Genomic DNA, 17,531 nt, shown 5'->3' on the forward strand with positions numbered 1-17,531 from the left:
CACAGATAGTTTACTATATGATGCATGAAAGGCAAAGGAGCAGAACTCTTGGAGGAGGCTGTAATCAGCCACTCAGTGAAGTTTTGTAGGTGGTTATATGGATGTAATACATTGCTAATTCTCTTGTGCCAGACACTGAACTGCTATTAAGGTCTTTGTGGAATTATTAACCCATGACTCTCTGAGGTCATTACACAACAAATATATCCATGTGAGTGACTAAGTACAAGACAATTTTTGAGAACCTTTCATGTGCACATGCTAATTTGGTTTGGATTTTGCTATTTTCTTGAAAATGAAGGTTCAGCAAGCTAACCTTTCTGATATTCACTTTGCAATAATGCACAATAGTCGTAAGGGACATATTAAACAAAAGCAGCTGCTACTTAGAATAGGCTCAATATTGATCTAAATAACAAAAGATTAATTTCAGCTTTCTTTCATTAAAGAACCTGAAAACAAAATATTCCCCTGTACGTAGGCCGATACCTGTATTGGCCAGCTCTCTGTGTTTCCCATTCAAATTAAAAAGGAAAAACACTGCTAAGAAAATAATCCAGCTTGTAATAAATAAAATAATCCATACATTACTAAACTAATCAAATTATTGTAAAACAGGTGGAACTGAATGAACATAACTGAATGAATATAAATTATAACATTGTTTTTAAATTAATCTAGATGTCATCACTCTCAAAAAACAAACAAACAAACAAACAAAAAATAGTGATTTATCTGAAAATCCAAAAAGTGAATTTGCGTGTGTGTGAAGGGACAAAACAGTAATTGTATACATATATGCAGTCTTTAAAAAATATTTAGTATACTCTATTTCTATGAATGGTTAAACAGAATTTCTATTTTGTGGAAGTCATTTAACATTCTATCTGTACAATCAAGATTTTGTATACAAAATCTGACATTTGGTGATTGATTATAAATTATCTCATAAAGGACACAAACACAAATTCATATTTTTACGTCGTACTACCTCTCAAACAAACATTAAAAGGGAATACATTTAAACATCAATGACAAAGCTAAATAGGAAAAAAGAAAGAAAAAGAATTAATAAAGATGACACTTTTCAAACAACTCTAATGTTAAAGACATTAATTTGTTCCTACTTTAAAAAGTCATTCTTTTGAATTATTTCTACAGCTTATTAATTATTAGTCAGTAACTCAATAATATTTGACCATTTGTTTACTTCTTTTGGTACCAAAATTATGAAATAAGAACTACAGGTGGAGCTTTAGCACAAACCTCCCAAATGCTCCAGTATTTTTTTAAATATTCCACCTAGCCTTTTTCAAATACACTATCAAAAAGTCAGCCCTGGCTACTGCTGATCGTTTGCCCAGGTCAGACCTGCTAATTGGGTTCCTGAATCCCATCCCCATCCTTCAACTTTTACCTTTGCCTAGTTTAAATGGTTTCCTTGCTGGCTTCCAAACTCCATTTAGAGAACATTGGATAGGAAGTCCAGCCTCCTAACTCAACACAGAGATAGCCAAAAATAGTAATTCCAATTGTACTGAGTACAGGTGTCAAGGTGTTAGCAGCAGGGGTGGGGATGCATCATGGGTGGCCTTGGTGAAAAATGACCCATGCCAGACAGAACTGATTCCAGAGGGCTCCAACAGCCTTAGCAGGGCATGAATACAGGTAAGATGGTGGTGCCTTGGGGAAAATGTATTTAAGAAGGGAAGAAAAAAAATAATGTTACACGGGCAGAGCAAGGAGACAAAAAGGAGCACAAGAAAAACAGCAGAGGCAACACAGAAGTAAAAGAACAAGGAGGTGCTCCACAGCACTGGAGACAATATCCATGCTCTGGAGGACCCCACGGTGAAGCAGATGGACATTTTCTGAAGCAACTGTGACCTGTGGAGAAAGCCTGCACTGGAGCAGCTGAATATTATCAGAAGGACTGAGAGAGCCCATGATGGAACACAGGAAATGTTTGAAAAGGGAAAAGTTGCAGAGAAGAAATGTTATGGACTGACAATATGCATCCCCCCATTCACTATGCTGCCTGGGGGTGGGGTTAGAGGAATCAGGAATGAAGGAATGAAGTTGAACATGGGAAAAGGGGGAGGAGAGATGTTGCTCCAAAATTGTCTTTGTTCCTCACTACCCAAATATATTTTTATTGGCAATAAATAAAATACATTTTCTCTGAGGTAAGTATGGTTTGCCTATGATGACGATTGGTAAGTGATCTCCCTGTCTTTATCTTTACCTGAAAGCTTTCTCAACCTATTTTTGCCCATCTGGCTTGCCAAGGAGATGGGTGGCTATGTGACTGTTAACTAAGGCTAACATACCATAGCTTTGCATAAGTAACTTCCAGTTCCTAGCATCCCCTTTCTCCTTTCCTTGTTGTATAATGCCTAAACTTAGATGGAATCTGTAAAGAATTACAAAAACAGAAATAAGCAAACAAAAAATAAATAGAAATAATAGCAATAGAAATAATTAATAGTGATAATAATAATAATGCATTGCTGTTCCTCTGTTAAAAGAACAAGACAGATATGTATAAATGGGAAATAATGTCCTGCAGCATTTCTCAGTGCTCTTTCACTGTTCCTCAGGAGAAGAAAAAAAAAAATCTCAAGTAAAAGAAAAGTAAAAGCTGCTTTGAAAAGGCACTTAAAATAGTACTATTTTTAAAAGTTAAGATTTAATGATAACTTTTTTGTCACCTATCATAGATCAATAATAGTTTGTGATACTTGATATAAATAACAGCAACAGGTAGAAATATAAAGGTCACTGAAACATATCATTGCAGATGTGATGATCAGTAAAGGTCAGAACTCCCTTCTCCTTAGTTCCTCGGTGGCCCCATGTGAATGCTCTGCTTCCCTGTGTGTGCAAGTTCATTAATTTGACACTTAGTGTACTGCTCTGATGTTCTACCATTTAAAATCAGTCTGAATAAAAGTAAAGGGATGGTCCTTTTGCTGTGAAAGGTGCAGTTAAAAAGAACACAGGTAATATTCTTTTTTCATTTGAAAATGTTCTACATGTCACACACACATTCAAGTGATCATTTATTAACTAAGAATCAGAGTCATAGAATCTCTTGGGTTGGAAGGGAACTTTAAGATCACCCAGTTCCAAAACCCCTGACGGGGTGCCACCCACTAGATCAGTTGGCTCAGGGCCTCATCTAACCTGGTCTTGAACAGGTGTTGGGCATCCACAGCTTCTTGAGGCAAACTTTTCCAGTGCCTCACCACCCTCTGAGTGCAGAATTTCTTCCTAACACCTAAGCTAAATCCTTCTTCCAATTTAAAACTATTTCCCCTTGTCCTGTCACTATCTGCCCATATAAGAAGTCACTCTACATCTCTTTTACAGGTCCAGTGCAAGGTCACAATGAGGTCTCCCTAGAGCTGCCTTCTCTTCTCCATGCTGAAAATTTCCAAGCTTTTTCAGCCTTTCTTCATAGAAGAAGTTTTCCAGCCCTCTGGTAAATTTATGGGGCCTCCTCTAGACCCATTCTATCAGACCAACAGACTTCTTGTTCTCGGGGTCCCTGACCTGGATGCAATACTCCAAGTGAGGCCTCACAAGAGGGGGAAAACGACTTCCTCAACCTGCTGGCCATGGCTCTTTTGATGTAGCCCAGGATACAGATGACCTTCTGGGCTGCAAGCACATAATTATGACTATGCGATGTCATGGTAGGAATATGACAGCCTTACAGAAGTCTGGGTAAATGACATCGGACAATCTTCCTTTGTCAACTGATGCAGTCACTCTATCATAGAAGGCCACCAGATTGGACAGACACAAGTTGCCCTTGATGAAGCCACGCTAAGTGTCTTAGATCACATGCTTGTCTTGAATGTGCCTTAACACTGCTTCCATAAGGGTGTGTTCTATGATCTTCCCAGGAACAGAGGTGAGGCTCACTGGTCTGAAGTTCCCAAGGTCCTCCTTTCTACCCTTTTCAAAAATGGGAGTGATGTTTCCCTTTTCCCAGTCACCAGGGACTTCGCCTGACTGCCAGCACTTTTCAAATAGGATGAAGAGTGACTTAATGATTGCATCAGCCAGTTCTCTTAGGACCCTGGGATATATGTCATCAGGTCCCATAGACTTGTAGTTGTTAAGTTGTGTCAGGAGTTCTGACAGCTCTTTGCTTAGAGTGGGAGAGACTTTGCTACCCTCATATACAGTTTCAGGGAAATAAGAGACATAGGAAGCCTGACTGCCAGTGAAGACTGCGGCAAAGAAGTTGTTGAGTACCTCAGCCTTCTCCATGTCCATTGTTACCAGTTGTCCCTTCTCATTTATCAGAGATCTTGTCTCTGCTAGTTTGTTGCATGGATCATACATTATTAAGCTGTATTCCTTGAGAGTAAGAGTTATTAAAGTGGCTTTGACCGTTTGATCTACTCTGGAACATTTCAATGCCCTTGCAGCTTAGTAAAAGAAACCAATGACAATTAAGTTTCAGTGGCTTACAGGTGATTTCACAACATGAAACTAAATCCTAATTTCGTGGATGTGCAGTAGATCATCTGAGCATGTGACACCATTAACTAAATAATTAAGTAAAGTCTGTTAACATAGTTGTTTGTGGGCTATTAAATTAATAAGCGTCTTGTTTGACTTTTATATTCACTGTCTCTTACAATCAATGCAAAGAATCTGACAATCCCAGAAAGCTGTTCAGCCTACCTATCTCAGAATCTCAGACCTGTACAGTAGGTGGGATATGCACAAGGACTATTGAGATTTTGTCCAATTGTATGTAAACTGAACAATTTTCAACCGGAAGAGATGGGACAGGAAAAACGTAGTAGGTTGTTGAATTATGCAATAGCTATGCGATGTGCAATACCATGAAACCCAATAGCTTTAATATGTCATTATATATATATATATTAATTCTAACTTTTATTAACTATTTTTTCGTGTCTTCAATATTTATTTTCTCATTCTATCCCACATCTGCAGCTGTTTTGTTTTGTTGTTGTTGTTCCTTGCCATTTAGTATCAATAAAGTCTGAAGAAAATAATATTTGAGAAATCTGCATTACTCTGTTTCTTCCAGTATTCTCAAGCACTGTTAAAATGCACATACAGACACATACTTTCTTGTGAAACCCACTAAGCAAACGTATAATTCTGGCCAGTATAAAAATAAAAATGCAAACAAAAAATATATATTTTTTTCCTTAAAAAAAATAAAATTAAACTCAGCAAAGAGTAAAATTTTTCTGAAACTCTTTTGGCACTATTACAATTTTTTGTCTAATTCTAAAATAAATTGTTGAAGGTGAGGCAAATGCACAAAATTAATCATGATTCTTTCTGATTCATTGTCTCTTTACAAAATATTTACCAGATGGTTTCTGTAAGTGATTTACAGACTAAGTATTTCATGGAAGCTGATCAGTTAAGTGGTCCTTTACTCACTACCCTTCATTTATGTTCAATTGCCTATGGTAGGATTTATTTTCCTCACTTAAGGTATGAACAATATGGAAGTCAGAATCTGAGAAAGTCCTCAGGTTTCCCTTCTAGTTGGTGGAGTAAAATGTGAACTTACAGAGTCATGCTGACCTAGCATAAATGTCTGATATATGTAAGAGAAGTGATATCTTAAAAGTATGTATATCTTCATTTAACCATAAGGCAAGCTGATGAGGATGATTGGCTCCATTGTAGATGTCTACAAAACCTTCCTATACCACTTCTAAATTTTACAGTTCACATCATGTCTTTTTAGCCACATAGCTAAAAGCAAATTTTTTGAAAGTGATAAGCAACTAGTAATACACAATAGTGTAACTGTAAAATGAGTTTTAATAAGTACCGCGTTAAAAAAAAAAAAAAAAAAAAAAAAAAAAAGTGAAAGTTATAGCAGAGAAACTTAGATTCTGAACACATTTAGAATTTCTGGTTTAATGCAGTCTGACTGGTTTGACAAAAATCAAATTTCTGCTTACTTTCTGTGTGAATGTAGTTGCATTTAGACAAAGCAGTTCTCATGGGCCAATGTTTGGTTGAAGCAAGGTGTAAAGTGCATAAACAATGTATCTTGTCACTATTTTAGATGGTTATTAAACTCAATTGGTTAACTAGAACTGACATATACAACGTATACAAGTCAGATGAGTCATCTGACAATTTTTTCTGAATTAGTTTATACTGACCATACACACTGAAATTTCATGTCTATTTTCTTATGTATTTGATATAAATATTAAACAAAGGGAATATAGAAAAGCAAAAGGAATATAGAAAATTATACATAATTGACATTTAAAATGAATGTAAGATCCACAAGATATGAAAGTGTGGACAACTGTGTCTACATTTATTTTAAAAGACACCCTCTATTACAATATGCTAAAAGTTTTTTACAACTGTGTGTCAGTTATTTATCCTTCTAAAAAATGTTTCAACTTTATAAGAATACCCTACTCACTTGCCATTTAACGCTGCTACTCCAACAGTGCTTCTGGCAATTGACATACTTGCCACAAATGTCCACTGCTGACTTTGAGGGTCCCACCTCTCAACTGTATTCAAATAGCTCCAACCATCATGGCCTCCTACTGCATAAATAGGCCCTTCAAGAACTGTAACTCCTAAAATGAAGGAGAGAGTGAGAGAAGGTAAAAGTATTCTTTTTCTAGCAATAATAATAATCAAAAAATGTTTTCCATAGCAGCTATGCATAAACTTGCATATTCAAAGTAAAAATGGAAACACCAATTTCAATTTTTATTAATTAAGAATTAACAAATAAGAATAAAATGAATGCCAATCAACAGGGCTTTATGAAGGTCTTCTCAAACAAACAATTTCATTCTTTGAGAAGATCATTTGCTTCATAGAATAAACAGTCAATGATGTGAAAGTCTTAGATTTCTGTAACTTGTTTGACATTGTAAACTGCTTCATCATTTTTCCTTATGAAAACTTTCCTTAGGAAAATAAATGACAACTACAGAGAATGGGAAACTTCACAGGACAATAATGTTGGATATATAAGGGTTATTTTATCTAGTGAAGAAAGGAGAAAAAAAGCAAAGTATGAAAGCTGAAGTAGGAAAAAATAAATAACAAAGAGACAAATTTTTAACTAGAGCTGTTTAAAATCAACAGTTCAAAGCAACTGATGAATTCTCACGGTATCTTCAGTTAAGCTTAGAAGGCTCTGGTAAATATGACAGAGCTAAGCAGCATTTGTTACAATACAGTGAGCTTAGGAACCCCCCCAGGGATATTCAGCATTCTGTGAATCCCCAGTCCCAAATAAGTATTATTCTGGAAATCTTAGGCTAAATTCCATTCTACTCATAAGCCAGTGTGTTTTTATTTATTTATCTATTTTATTTATTTATTTATATTTTTTTATTTTGCTCCATTTCACATAATTTGAACTCCTTATAAAGTGAGAAAACAGTAGATTATTAAAGTTTCAGAGAATGGAAAACATATTAACATATTGTGGAAAAAAGAATATGTTTTAAAAAAAAAAAAAATGAGTTAAAAAAAAATAAGTAAAGCTTCCTTTTTTTAAGTAGAACTGTTTTTTTCTACTTCAGAACAGACATTAATTCAAAGGTTAATTTGTACATCTGTATATATATTATTTATATAAAACAGTTTAAAAGTATATTTATTAATGAGCTTGAATAACTGTCATCCTGATGTTCACAGTAACTTATTCCTGTAGTTTCTTTTTAAAATAGACAAGTACTTAAAAAAACCTACTAGCTATTACTGAAACATTACTATTTATAAAGTGTGAATCAAGTCTTTTTCTGTAGAATCTTCAGTGATCTCATTCTCCAATTTCATATGGTCCGAGCGGTCTTCTTGAAAAAATATTTTAGTTCAACATTTCATCTATAATTTTACCAGAATATTAAAACATATATTTAATTTTATTTATGATGTATATAGCTCAATATCTCATCTCAGAAAGCAAGCAGCAGCAATCATGTAAGATATATTTGTGATTGTACAGAAAAACAGGAGAAGATATTCTGCAGTTGTTGATTTTTTTCTTCTTACCCTAATCATTGAATTATCTATGTTGGATAAGACCTTCAAGATCATCAAGCCCAACCATTAACCTGACCTACTGAGTAACAACACTAAACTTTGTCCCTTAGTGCCACATCTACAAGTCACTTGAATACCTCTGGGGTGGGGACTCCACCACTTCCCTGGGCAACCTGTTCCAATGCATGGCAACTCTCTCTGTGAAGAAATTCTTCTCAATGTCCAATCTAAACCTCCCCTGATGCAACTTGACAACATTTCCTTACATCCAATCGCTTGTCACCTGAGAAAATATGAGCCAGCAGTGTGCTCAAGTGGCCAAGAAGGCCAACAGCATCCTGGCTTGTATCAGGAACAGTGTGACCAGCAGGGCTAGGGAGGTGATCGTCCCCCTCTACTCAGCTCTGGTGAGGCAGCACCTCGAGTACTGTGTTCAGTTTTGGGCCCCTTGCTACAAGAAGGACATGGAGGTGCTTGAGCGGGTGCAGAGAAGGGCGACGAAGCTGGTGAGGGGCCTGGAGAACAACTCCTACAAGGAGCGGCTGAGGGAGCTGGGCTTGTTCAGCCTGGAGAAGAGGAGGCTCAGGGGCGACCTTATTGCTCTCTACAGATACCTTAAAGGAGGCTGTAGTGAGGTGGGGGTTGGCCTGTTCTCCCACGTGCCTGGTGACAGGACGAGGGGGAATGGGCTTAAGTTGAGCCAGGGGAGTTTTAGGTTAGATGTTAGGAAGAACTTCTTCACTGAAAGGGTTGTGAGGCATTGGAACAGGCTGCCCAGGGAAGTGGTGGAGTCACCATCCCTGGAAGTCTTCAAAAGACGTTTAGATGTAGAGCTTAGGGATATGGTTTAGTGGGGACTGCTAGTGTTAGGTCAGAGGTTGGACTCGATGATCTTGAGGTCTCTTCCAACCTAGAAATTCTGTGATTCTGTGACTCTGTGATTCTGTAAAAGAGACCAACACCCTCATCACTGCAACCTCCTCTCAGGTAGTTGTAGAGAGTGATGAAGTCTTCCTTCAGCCTCCTCTTCTCCAGACTAAACAACCTCAGTTCCCTCAGCCTCGTAACATCTGTTTTCTATTCCCTTCAGCTTCATTGCTCACCTCTGCACACACTCAAGCAGCTCAATATCCTTCTTGTAGTGAGGGGCCCAAAACTGAACACACTGCTCAAAGTGTGGTCTTACCATTGCCACCTAGAAGGGGACAATGATTTCCCTGGTTCTGCTGGCCACACTACTTCTGATACCAATCAGAATGCCATTAGCCTTCTTGTCCACCTGGGCACGCTGCTGGCTCATGATCAGTTAGCTGTTGACCAGCTCCCCCAGGTCTTTTTCTAATGAGGAACTTTCCAGCCTCTCTTCACCAAGCCTATACTGCTGGATGGGGTTATTCTTACCCAAGTGCAGGACCCAGCACTTACCCTTGTTGAATGTCATGCAATTGGACACAGGCACATCCATCAAGGCTATCCAGATCTCTTTGCAAAGCCTTCCTAGCCTTCCTAGCCTGAGTTAGTCCCAACTAACTCAGTATCATCTGTAAACTTACTATGGTTGCACTTGATCCACTCATCCAAATCACTGAAAAAAATGTTGAACAAACTTGGCACTAAGACTGACCCGTGGGGGACGCTACTGGTGACTGGTTGCCAACTGGATTTAATTTCATTCACCATGACTCTTTGAGTCCAGCCATCCAGCCTGTTCTTCATCTAGTGAACCATATACCTTTCCAAGACATGAGCAGCCTGTTTATTCAGAAGAATATTGTTGTAGATGGTGTCAAACATTTTAATAAAATCAAGATAAGCAATATCTACAGCTTTCCCCTCATCTACTAAGTAGGTCATCTTGTCATAGAAGATAAGGTTAGTCAGGCAGAAGTTTCTTTTCATAAACACAGGCTGGGTGCTCAGTTTTCCCTAAAAGTCATAAACATTCCCAGATGATGAACAACAAAGATTAAATCATCCAAAAAAATATTTGCTACAGTTTATTATAACGATGTTGTACTGGGTCTAGCTGGAATGTTAACTTTCCCTGCAGAAGCCCATACAGTGCTGTGCTCTGCACTTGTAGCTGGAACTTGTAGCTGGCCATTTGCCGAGGCGATCGGCTCCGGGGCAGACGCGTTCTGCAGCGGAGCGGGGGATCGGGCCAGGCAGGGCTAATTTTGTCCGGCATCGAGCCTACTAGAGGGAGCCGCCAGGACCCGGCAGCCCTCGTGAGGGAGGCTGACGAGGCGAAGGCGGAGCCAGCAGCGCCCCCTCCCCAGCCCTTCAAAAGCAGCCCCTAGGGAGCGCGAGCGACCAGGAGCGCGGCGAACAGGGCGGGCAAACAGGGCGTGGCGCGTCAGAGGGAGTGGCGCGGCAGTTAGCGCGGCAGTTCGCGCAGGCAGGGCGCGCAGGAAGGGCAGAGCGCTCCCCCTACACACAAACAACACCTCGTTAACAACAGCCGTAACTAGGCGATAATGGTGGCCACCAGGCACGGCGCGCTCTCCAGAAAGTCGGTGCACACGCAGACCGACTACCCGTTAAAAAATGCCGCAGTTCAGGTCACCGGATGCAAGGAGTGTCTGAGCCTCTTGCTGCCATCGGCGGGAGGCAGAGAAACTGCGTGCGTGAGGTGCGAGCAGGTGGATGACCTGGTCCGCATGGTGGCGGAGCTCAAGGAGGAGGTGGAGAGGTTGAGGGCCATCAGGGAGTGTGAGCGGGAGATAGACTTCTGGAGTAACTCCCTGCAGGGCCTCAAGGGGAGGTGCCGAGGTGAGACTCCCCAAATGGGGGCGGACCCCCTGCCCTGTCCCCGTCGGGCAGAGGGAGGGGATCTGGGAGCTGAGGAGGAATGGAAACAGGTCCCTGCTCGACATCGCAGGCGATGCTCTCCCCTTCCGGCCCCACCTTCCCAGGTGCCCTTACACAACAGGTTTGAGGCCCTAGAGATTGAGAGGCCGGTGTGTGAGGAAGAGGTAGCAAATGTTCCCAGGAGGATGCCTGGAGCGAGGAGGTCGACTCCGCGCCTCAGGACTGCCTCCACCAAAAAAGACAGGAGGGTTATTGTTGTTGGTGACTCGATTCTTAGGGGAACAGAGGGCCCTATTTGTCGGCCGGACCCTACCCGTAGGGAAGTCTGCTGTCTCCCTGGGGCCAGGGTCAGGGACGTTGCCAGGAAGCTTCCTAACCTGGTACGCCCCTCTGACTATTACCCCCTTTTGATAGTCCAGGCGGGCAGTGATAACATCGAAGAGAGAAGCCTCAAGGCTATCAAAAGGGACTTTAGGGGGCTGGGTCGGTTAGTGGATGGAGCGGGAGTGCAGGTGGTGTTTTCGTCCATCCCTATGGTGGCAGGGAGGAGTTCAGAGAGGACACGGAAAGCCCACCTGTTAAACACGTGGCTCCGGGGCTGGTGCCAACGCAGAAATCTTGGGTTTTTTGATCATGGGGCACTTTACTCAGCACCTGGCCTGATGGCCGCAGACGGGTCCCTATCTTTTAGGGGAAAAAGGATCCTGGGCCAGGAACTGGCAGGGCTCATTGAGAGGGCTTTAAACTAGGTAGGAAGGGGGATGGGGCTGAGGCTAGGATTGTTGGGGCTGTGCCAGGGGGAACAATGGCAAGGCCGGAGGATAAGGCAATGGCCCAGCTGAAGTGCATCTACACCAATGCACGCAGCATGGGTAACAAACAGGAGGAGCTGGAAGCCATCGTGCGGCAGGCAGGCTACGACTTGGTTGCCATCACGGAGACGTGGTGGGACCAGTCTCATGACTGGAGTGCTGCAATGCCTGGCTATAAGCTCTATAGAAGGGACAGGCAGCATAGAAGGGGTGGTGGTGTGGCTCTCTATATTAGAGAGTCTTTCGAGGCTGTAGAACTCGAGGTTGGGAATGACAAGGTCGAGTCCCTTTGGGTTAGGATTGGCAGGGACAACAAGGCTAGTGTCCTGGTCGGGGTCTGCTATAGACCGCCGAACCAGGATGAGGAGACGGATGAGGAATTCTACAGGCAGCTGACAGAGGTTGCAAAATCATCAGCTCTTGTACTCGTGGGGGACTTCAACTTCCCTGACATATCCTGGAAGCACAACACAGCCCTGAGAAAGCAGTCTAGGAGGTTTCTGGAGAGCGTGGAAGATAGCTTCCTGACACAGCTGGTTAGTGAGCCTACCAGGGGAGGTGCCCCGCTAGACCTTCTCTTCACAAACAGAGAAGGACTGGTGGAGGACGTGATCGTCGGGAGCTGTCTAGGGCAGAGTGACCACGCAATGGTGGAGTTCACTATTCTTGGCGAGGCCAGGAAGGGGACCAGTAAAACCGCTGTATTGGACTTTCGGAGGGCTGACTTTGAGCTGCTCAGGACACTGGTTGGTGGAGTCCCTTGGGAGGCGGTTCTGAAGGGCAGAGGGGTCCAGGAAGGCTGGGCGCTCTTCAAGAGGGAAGTCTTAATGGCGCAGGAACGGTCTGTTCCCACGTGCCCAAAGACGAGCTGGCGGGGAAGAAGACCGGCCTGGCTCAACAGAGAATTGTGGCTTGATCTTAGGAGGAAAAAGAGGGTTTATAAGCTTTGGAAAAGTGGGCAGGCCACTAAGGAGGACTTTAAAGAAGTAGCGAGGCTGTGCAGGGACAAAATTAGGAAGGCCAAAGCTCATCTGGAGCTCAATCTGGCTACTGCCGTTAAAGATAACAAAAAACGTTTCTATAAATACATCAACACAAAAAGGAGGACTAAGGAGAATCTCCATCCTTTACTGGATGCGGGGGGAAACTTAGTTACAAGAGATGAGGAAAAGGCGGAGGTGCTCAATGCCTTCTTTGCCTCAGTCTTTAGCGGCAATACCGGATGTTCTCTGGATACCCAGTACCCTGAGCTGGTGGAAGGGGATGGGGAGCAGGATGTGGCCCTCATTATCCATGAAGAACTGGTTGGTGACCTACTACGGCACTTAGATGTGCACAAGTCGATGGGGCCAGATGGGATCCACCCAAGGGTACTGAGGGAACTGGCAGAGGAGCTGGCCAAGCCGCTGTCCATCATTTATCAACAGTCCTGGCTATCGGGGGAGGTCCCAATCGACTGGCGGCTAGCAAACGTGACGCCCATCTACAAGAAGGGCCGGAGGGCAGACCCAGGAAACTACAGGCCTGTCAGTTTGACCTCAGTGCCAGGAAAGCTCATGGAGCAGATCCTCCTGAGAGTCATCATGCAGCACTTGAAGGGGAAGCAGGCGATCAGGCCCAGTCAGCATGGCTTTATGAAAGGCAGGTCATGCCTGACGAACCTGATCTCCTTCTATGACAGAGTGACACACTGGGTGGATGAGGGAAAGGCTGTGGATGTGGTCTACCTTGACTTCAGCAAGGCTTTTGACACCGTCTCCCACAGCATTCTCCTCAAGAAACTGGCTGCTCTTGGCTTGGACTGGCGCACGCTTCGTTGGGTTAGAAACTGGCTGGATAGCCGGGCCCAAAGAGTCGTGGTGTATGGAGCCAAGTCCAGTTGGAGGCCAGTCACTAGTGGCGTCCCCCAGGGCTCGGTGCTGGGGCCGGTCCTCTTTAATATCTTCATCGATGATCTGGACGAGGGCATCGAGTGCACCCTCAGTAAGTTCGCAGATGACACCAAGTTAGGTGCGTGTGTCGATCTGCTTGAGGGTAGGAAAGCTCTGCAGGAGGATCTGGATAGGCTGGACCGATGGGCTGAGGTCAACTGCATGAAGTTTAACAAGGCCAAGTGCCGGGTCCTGCACCTGGGGCGCAATAACCCCAAGCAGAGCTACAGGCTGGGAGAGGAATGGTTGGAAAGCTGCCAGGCAGAGAAGGACCTGGGAGTGATGGTGGACAGTCGGCTGAATATGAGCCAGCAGTGTGCTCAGGTGGCCAAGAAGGCCAACGGCATCCTGGCTTGTATTAGGAACAGCGTGACCAGCAGGGCTAGGGAGGTGATCGTCCCCCTGTACTCAGCTCTGGTGAGGCCGCACCTCGAGTACTGTGTTCAGTTTTGGGCCCCTCGCTACAAGAAGGACATGGAGATGCTTGAGCGGGTGCAGAGAAGGGCGACGAAGCTGGTGAGGGGCCTGGAGAACAAGTCCTACGAGGAGCGGCTGAGGGAGCTGGGCTTGTTCAGCCTGGAGAAGAGGAGGCTCAGGGGCGACCTTATTGCTCTTTACAGATACCTTAAAGGAGGCTGTAGAGAGGTGGGGGTTGGCCTGTTCTCCCACGTGCCTGGTGACAGGACGAGGGGGAATGGGCTTAAGTTGAGCCAGGGGAGTTTTAGGTTAGATGTTAGGAAGAACTTCTTTACAGAAAGGGTTGTGAGGCATTGGAACAGGCTGCCCAGGGAAGTGGTGGAGTCACCATCCCTGGAAGTCTTCAAAAGACGCTTAGATGTAGAGCTTAGGGATATGGTTTAGTGGAGGGCTGTTAGCGTTAGGTTGGAGGTTGGACTCGATGACCTTGAGGTCTCTTCCAACCTAGAAAATTCTGTGATTCTGTGAACAGCAGTGTTATCACTCCAGTGTTGTGTCTACTGCTGAGCAGTGTTGGCACAGCATCGGGCCTCTCTCTAACCCTTCTAGGGGGTGGGCAAAAAAGTGAGAAGAGAAACATCAACAGGGCAGCTGACCTAAACCAACCACAGGGATATTCCATACCATATGACGTCACACTCAGCAATGAAAGGTGGAAACAGGAAGAAGAGGGGAGGGGTGGGCTCTCATTGTGAAAACGTTGGTCCTCCTCCCAAACACCAGCTACGTGCGTTGAGGCCCTGCTTCAAGGACGTGGTCAATCATAGCTCATTTGTGGGAAGTAGAGAGTAATTTCTTTCCTCTGAACTTCCACATACCCTTCATTTGTTTTATTTGTTTGTTTTCCTCCTTTTTTTTTTTTTTTGTCTTTTCCCCCTCCCTTTTCCCTTTCCCTTTTTATTTCCCTTTAGTTAAATTGTTTAGTTCATAATAATCTTTATTTAATTATTATAATTATTTCCCTTTAATTAAATTATCCTTATCTCAACCCATGAGTTGTTCTTTGCTTTACTTCTCCCCCTCCTCATCTGAGGAGGGGGAGTGAGAGAGCAGTTGTGGTGTTTAGCTGCCCAGCAGAGTAAAACTACCACAGCAAGCATTATATGGAAAATAGTCTTCACTGACTTCTCCATGATTAGAACTTTACTGGGTTTATGCACATAAAACCCTGTAAGATGCACAATTCCTTCAGATTTTTTCCCAATGTCTATTACTTTGCATTTACCACCTGCTATTGTGTTACCAATTCAACTGTTTTTCAAAGCTCATTAGAGTATTCTCTTAACTTCTCTGATCTTGTTGAATAACATCTACATATTTTGCTATCATGTACATTTCCATGTAAGCTAATCTTACACTGACAGAGGGCAGTGTTGCAATTTTATGTTATAACAAAATAAAAATGCTGATTTGGTGTGAGATATATGTCCTGCTCCTCTGCCAAATATATATATATATAGTTACTGCTACACAGACGAAGAAATCAGAAAGTTTAATTTGCTTAAAAAAATTACGTGGTGCAATAACAAATTGTCCGTTTTTGCCAGTTTGCATTGCTTCTGTAATAGGAAAAATTACTGTCAAAACTGTAGATAAATTATTCCTTCCATTCTTTCTAAAAGTAATCTTCTCTGTTGCTGTCTTATAGCATGTACAAACTTGCTGTGAGTATATAATATTTAAGGTTCCTTCTTTACAGAATATCAAATGCAGTCGTATCCTTACATTTGCTCCATAACAAATGAGCCATTATGGCTCCTTGTGTTTTAAAATATTAGACAGATTCTGCAAGATCAAATTTCATTCTGTTTTGTTTGTATTACATGTGAGGGCAAATAATTATTTTGCATTACTTAAATAAAATATACTGATGTTTAAAGCTAATAAGCAAATATATTAAAAAACAAAAACAAAAACAAAAAACCAACATGGTGCTGCATTCCATTAGTTCCATAAAGTATTATCATGCTTGTTTAAAATGATTTGTGTCCTTTTAAAATTTTGTTTTGATATCTGAAGATATTTGAGAAGCAAAATTGCAAAATGGTACAGATTGAGAAACTTGTAGTCACAGCTGGTACCAACTAACTCTAATACACCCATGAAAATTAATGGATGTAGATGTGTTTGCAAAGAATGTAAACCACATGGAGAGGCAGAAAGAATTACACAAGAAACATTAGAAATCTGGAAAACCTGCTGAAAAATCAATGAGAGATGTAGGCTTTATCAACATATTATTTCCCATCATAGTGTATAAGTACCCATATAAAGAGATTTTATGATTTCTGCTACAAGAGATCTAATGACTGGAAATAGTTACCTGTTAAATTCAGGCTTAGGATAATATTCCATATTTTAACCAGTGAGGATATAGGATTTTTGGAATTGTGAACACAACAATGTGATAGTTTCTGTGTTGCTTGAACTTTTCATATCTACACTGATAGGATTTAGAAAGACATGTTCAAAGTCTTTGAGAAAGTGAAATGACTGGGTGAAATTCAGTGGTCCTTTTGCAGAAAATCTACTGACAGACTCACAGTCTACTGTGATCTACAGCAGTAGGTTCAAGCCATAAGATATATTATCCAGTATAAACTTGCTAAATTTGGGCATGAATATCGCACTCTCATTGGCTGTTGGGCTAGATGATCTTAGAGGTCTTTTCCAACCTGAATGATTCTATGATTCTGTGGTGATTCTATGTTATGGGGAATAATGATAAACTTCTGAAGGCTGGTCTAGACAAACCTGTCAAACTGACAATTGCAGGAGGCCTACTGATGAAAGCAATATAGATATAGAACATAAATTAATAAATCATGTTCTAGTGAGTGAGATAGTTTGCAGGACAGTCATCTCCATGGGAAAAACAGCTAGATCTCTGCAATGCATCTAACTGCATAATAGTTTTTCTTTCATGTTGTTTAATAGCAAATCTACTGTTTCTCTTTTACCCTTCATGCATGCACCCTCTTTCCAACTCCAGTGGGCTGATAAATAATTCTTTTTATATTCCATCCATTCTTTGTCTATTGCTTAACACAGATTACATATCAGAGACATTTTGGTGTTGGGGGCACACCCAACATCACCTACTGAGTACTCATTATTATTCAAATATACCAGATACCTTTTGGTGATATTGTCTGTCAAATAACACTGACAAATAACAATAAACTGTTTGGCTACTTGTTCTTAGTTTCTTGATCATCCATACCTCTTTCCAACAGTTTTCTGTTGATTTTTGGCAATCCCTGCACAGCTCTTTGGACCATAATAATAATAATAATAATAATAATAACAGTAAAAAAGGCACAACTAGACAAAGTATCAAAATAATAGAATAATATGAAGTTTGATTATTTTGCTGGATTCACATTACAGTGGAGACCCTCACTTATTAGTCTGTGATGAGCATTCTTCCTTTTTCTTACTTGCATAGCTCTGT

At 41.9% G+C, this 17,531-nt stretch overlaps 1 protein-coding gene across 1 annotated transcript in view; it reads right to left on the minus strand.

Moving 5' to 3' along the window:
• The window catches only part of KLHL1 (kelch like family member 1), a 242,208-nt gene that overhangs the window by 19,833 nt on the left and 204,844 nt on the right, over positions 1-17,531 (minus strand). The window contains exon 9 of the mRNA XM_084510820.1: positions 6,458-6,620. Within this exon, the coding sequence (XP_084366946.1) occupies positions 6,458-6,620 (163 nt within the window). The remainder of the gene's footprint in view (positions 1-6,457; positions 6,621-17,531) is intronic.

This window comes from Aythya ferina (assembly GCF_964211825.1).
Source record: "Aythya ferina genome assembly, chromosome: 1".
In the NCBI taxonomy this organism is placed as follows: Eukaryota; Metazoa; Chordata; class Aves; order Anseriformes; family Anatidae; genus Aythya; species Aythya ferina.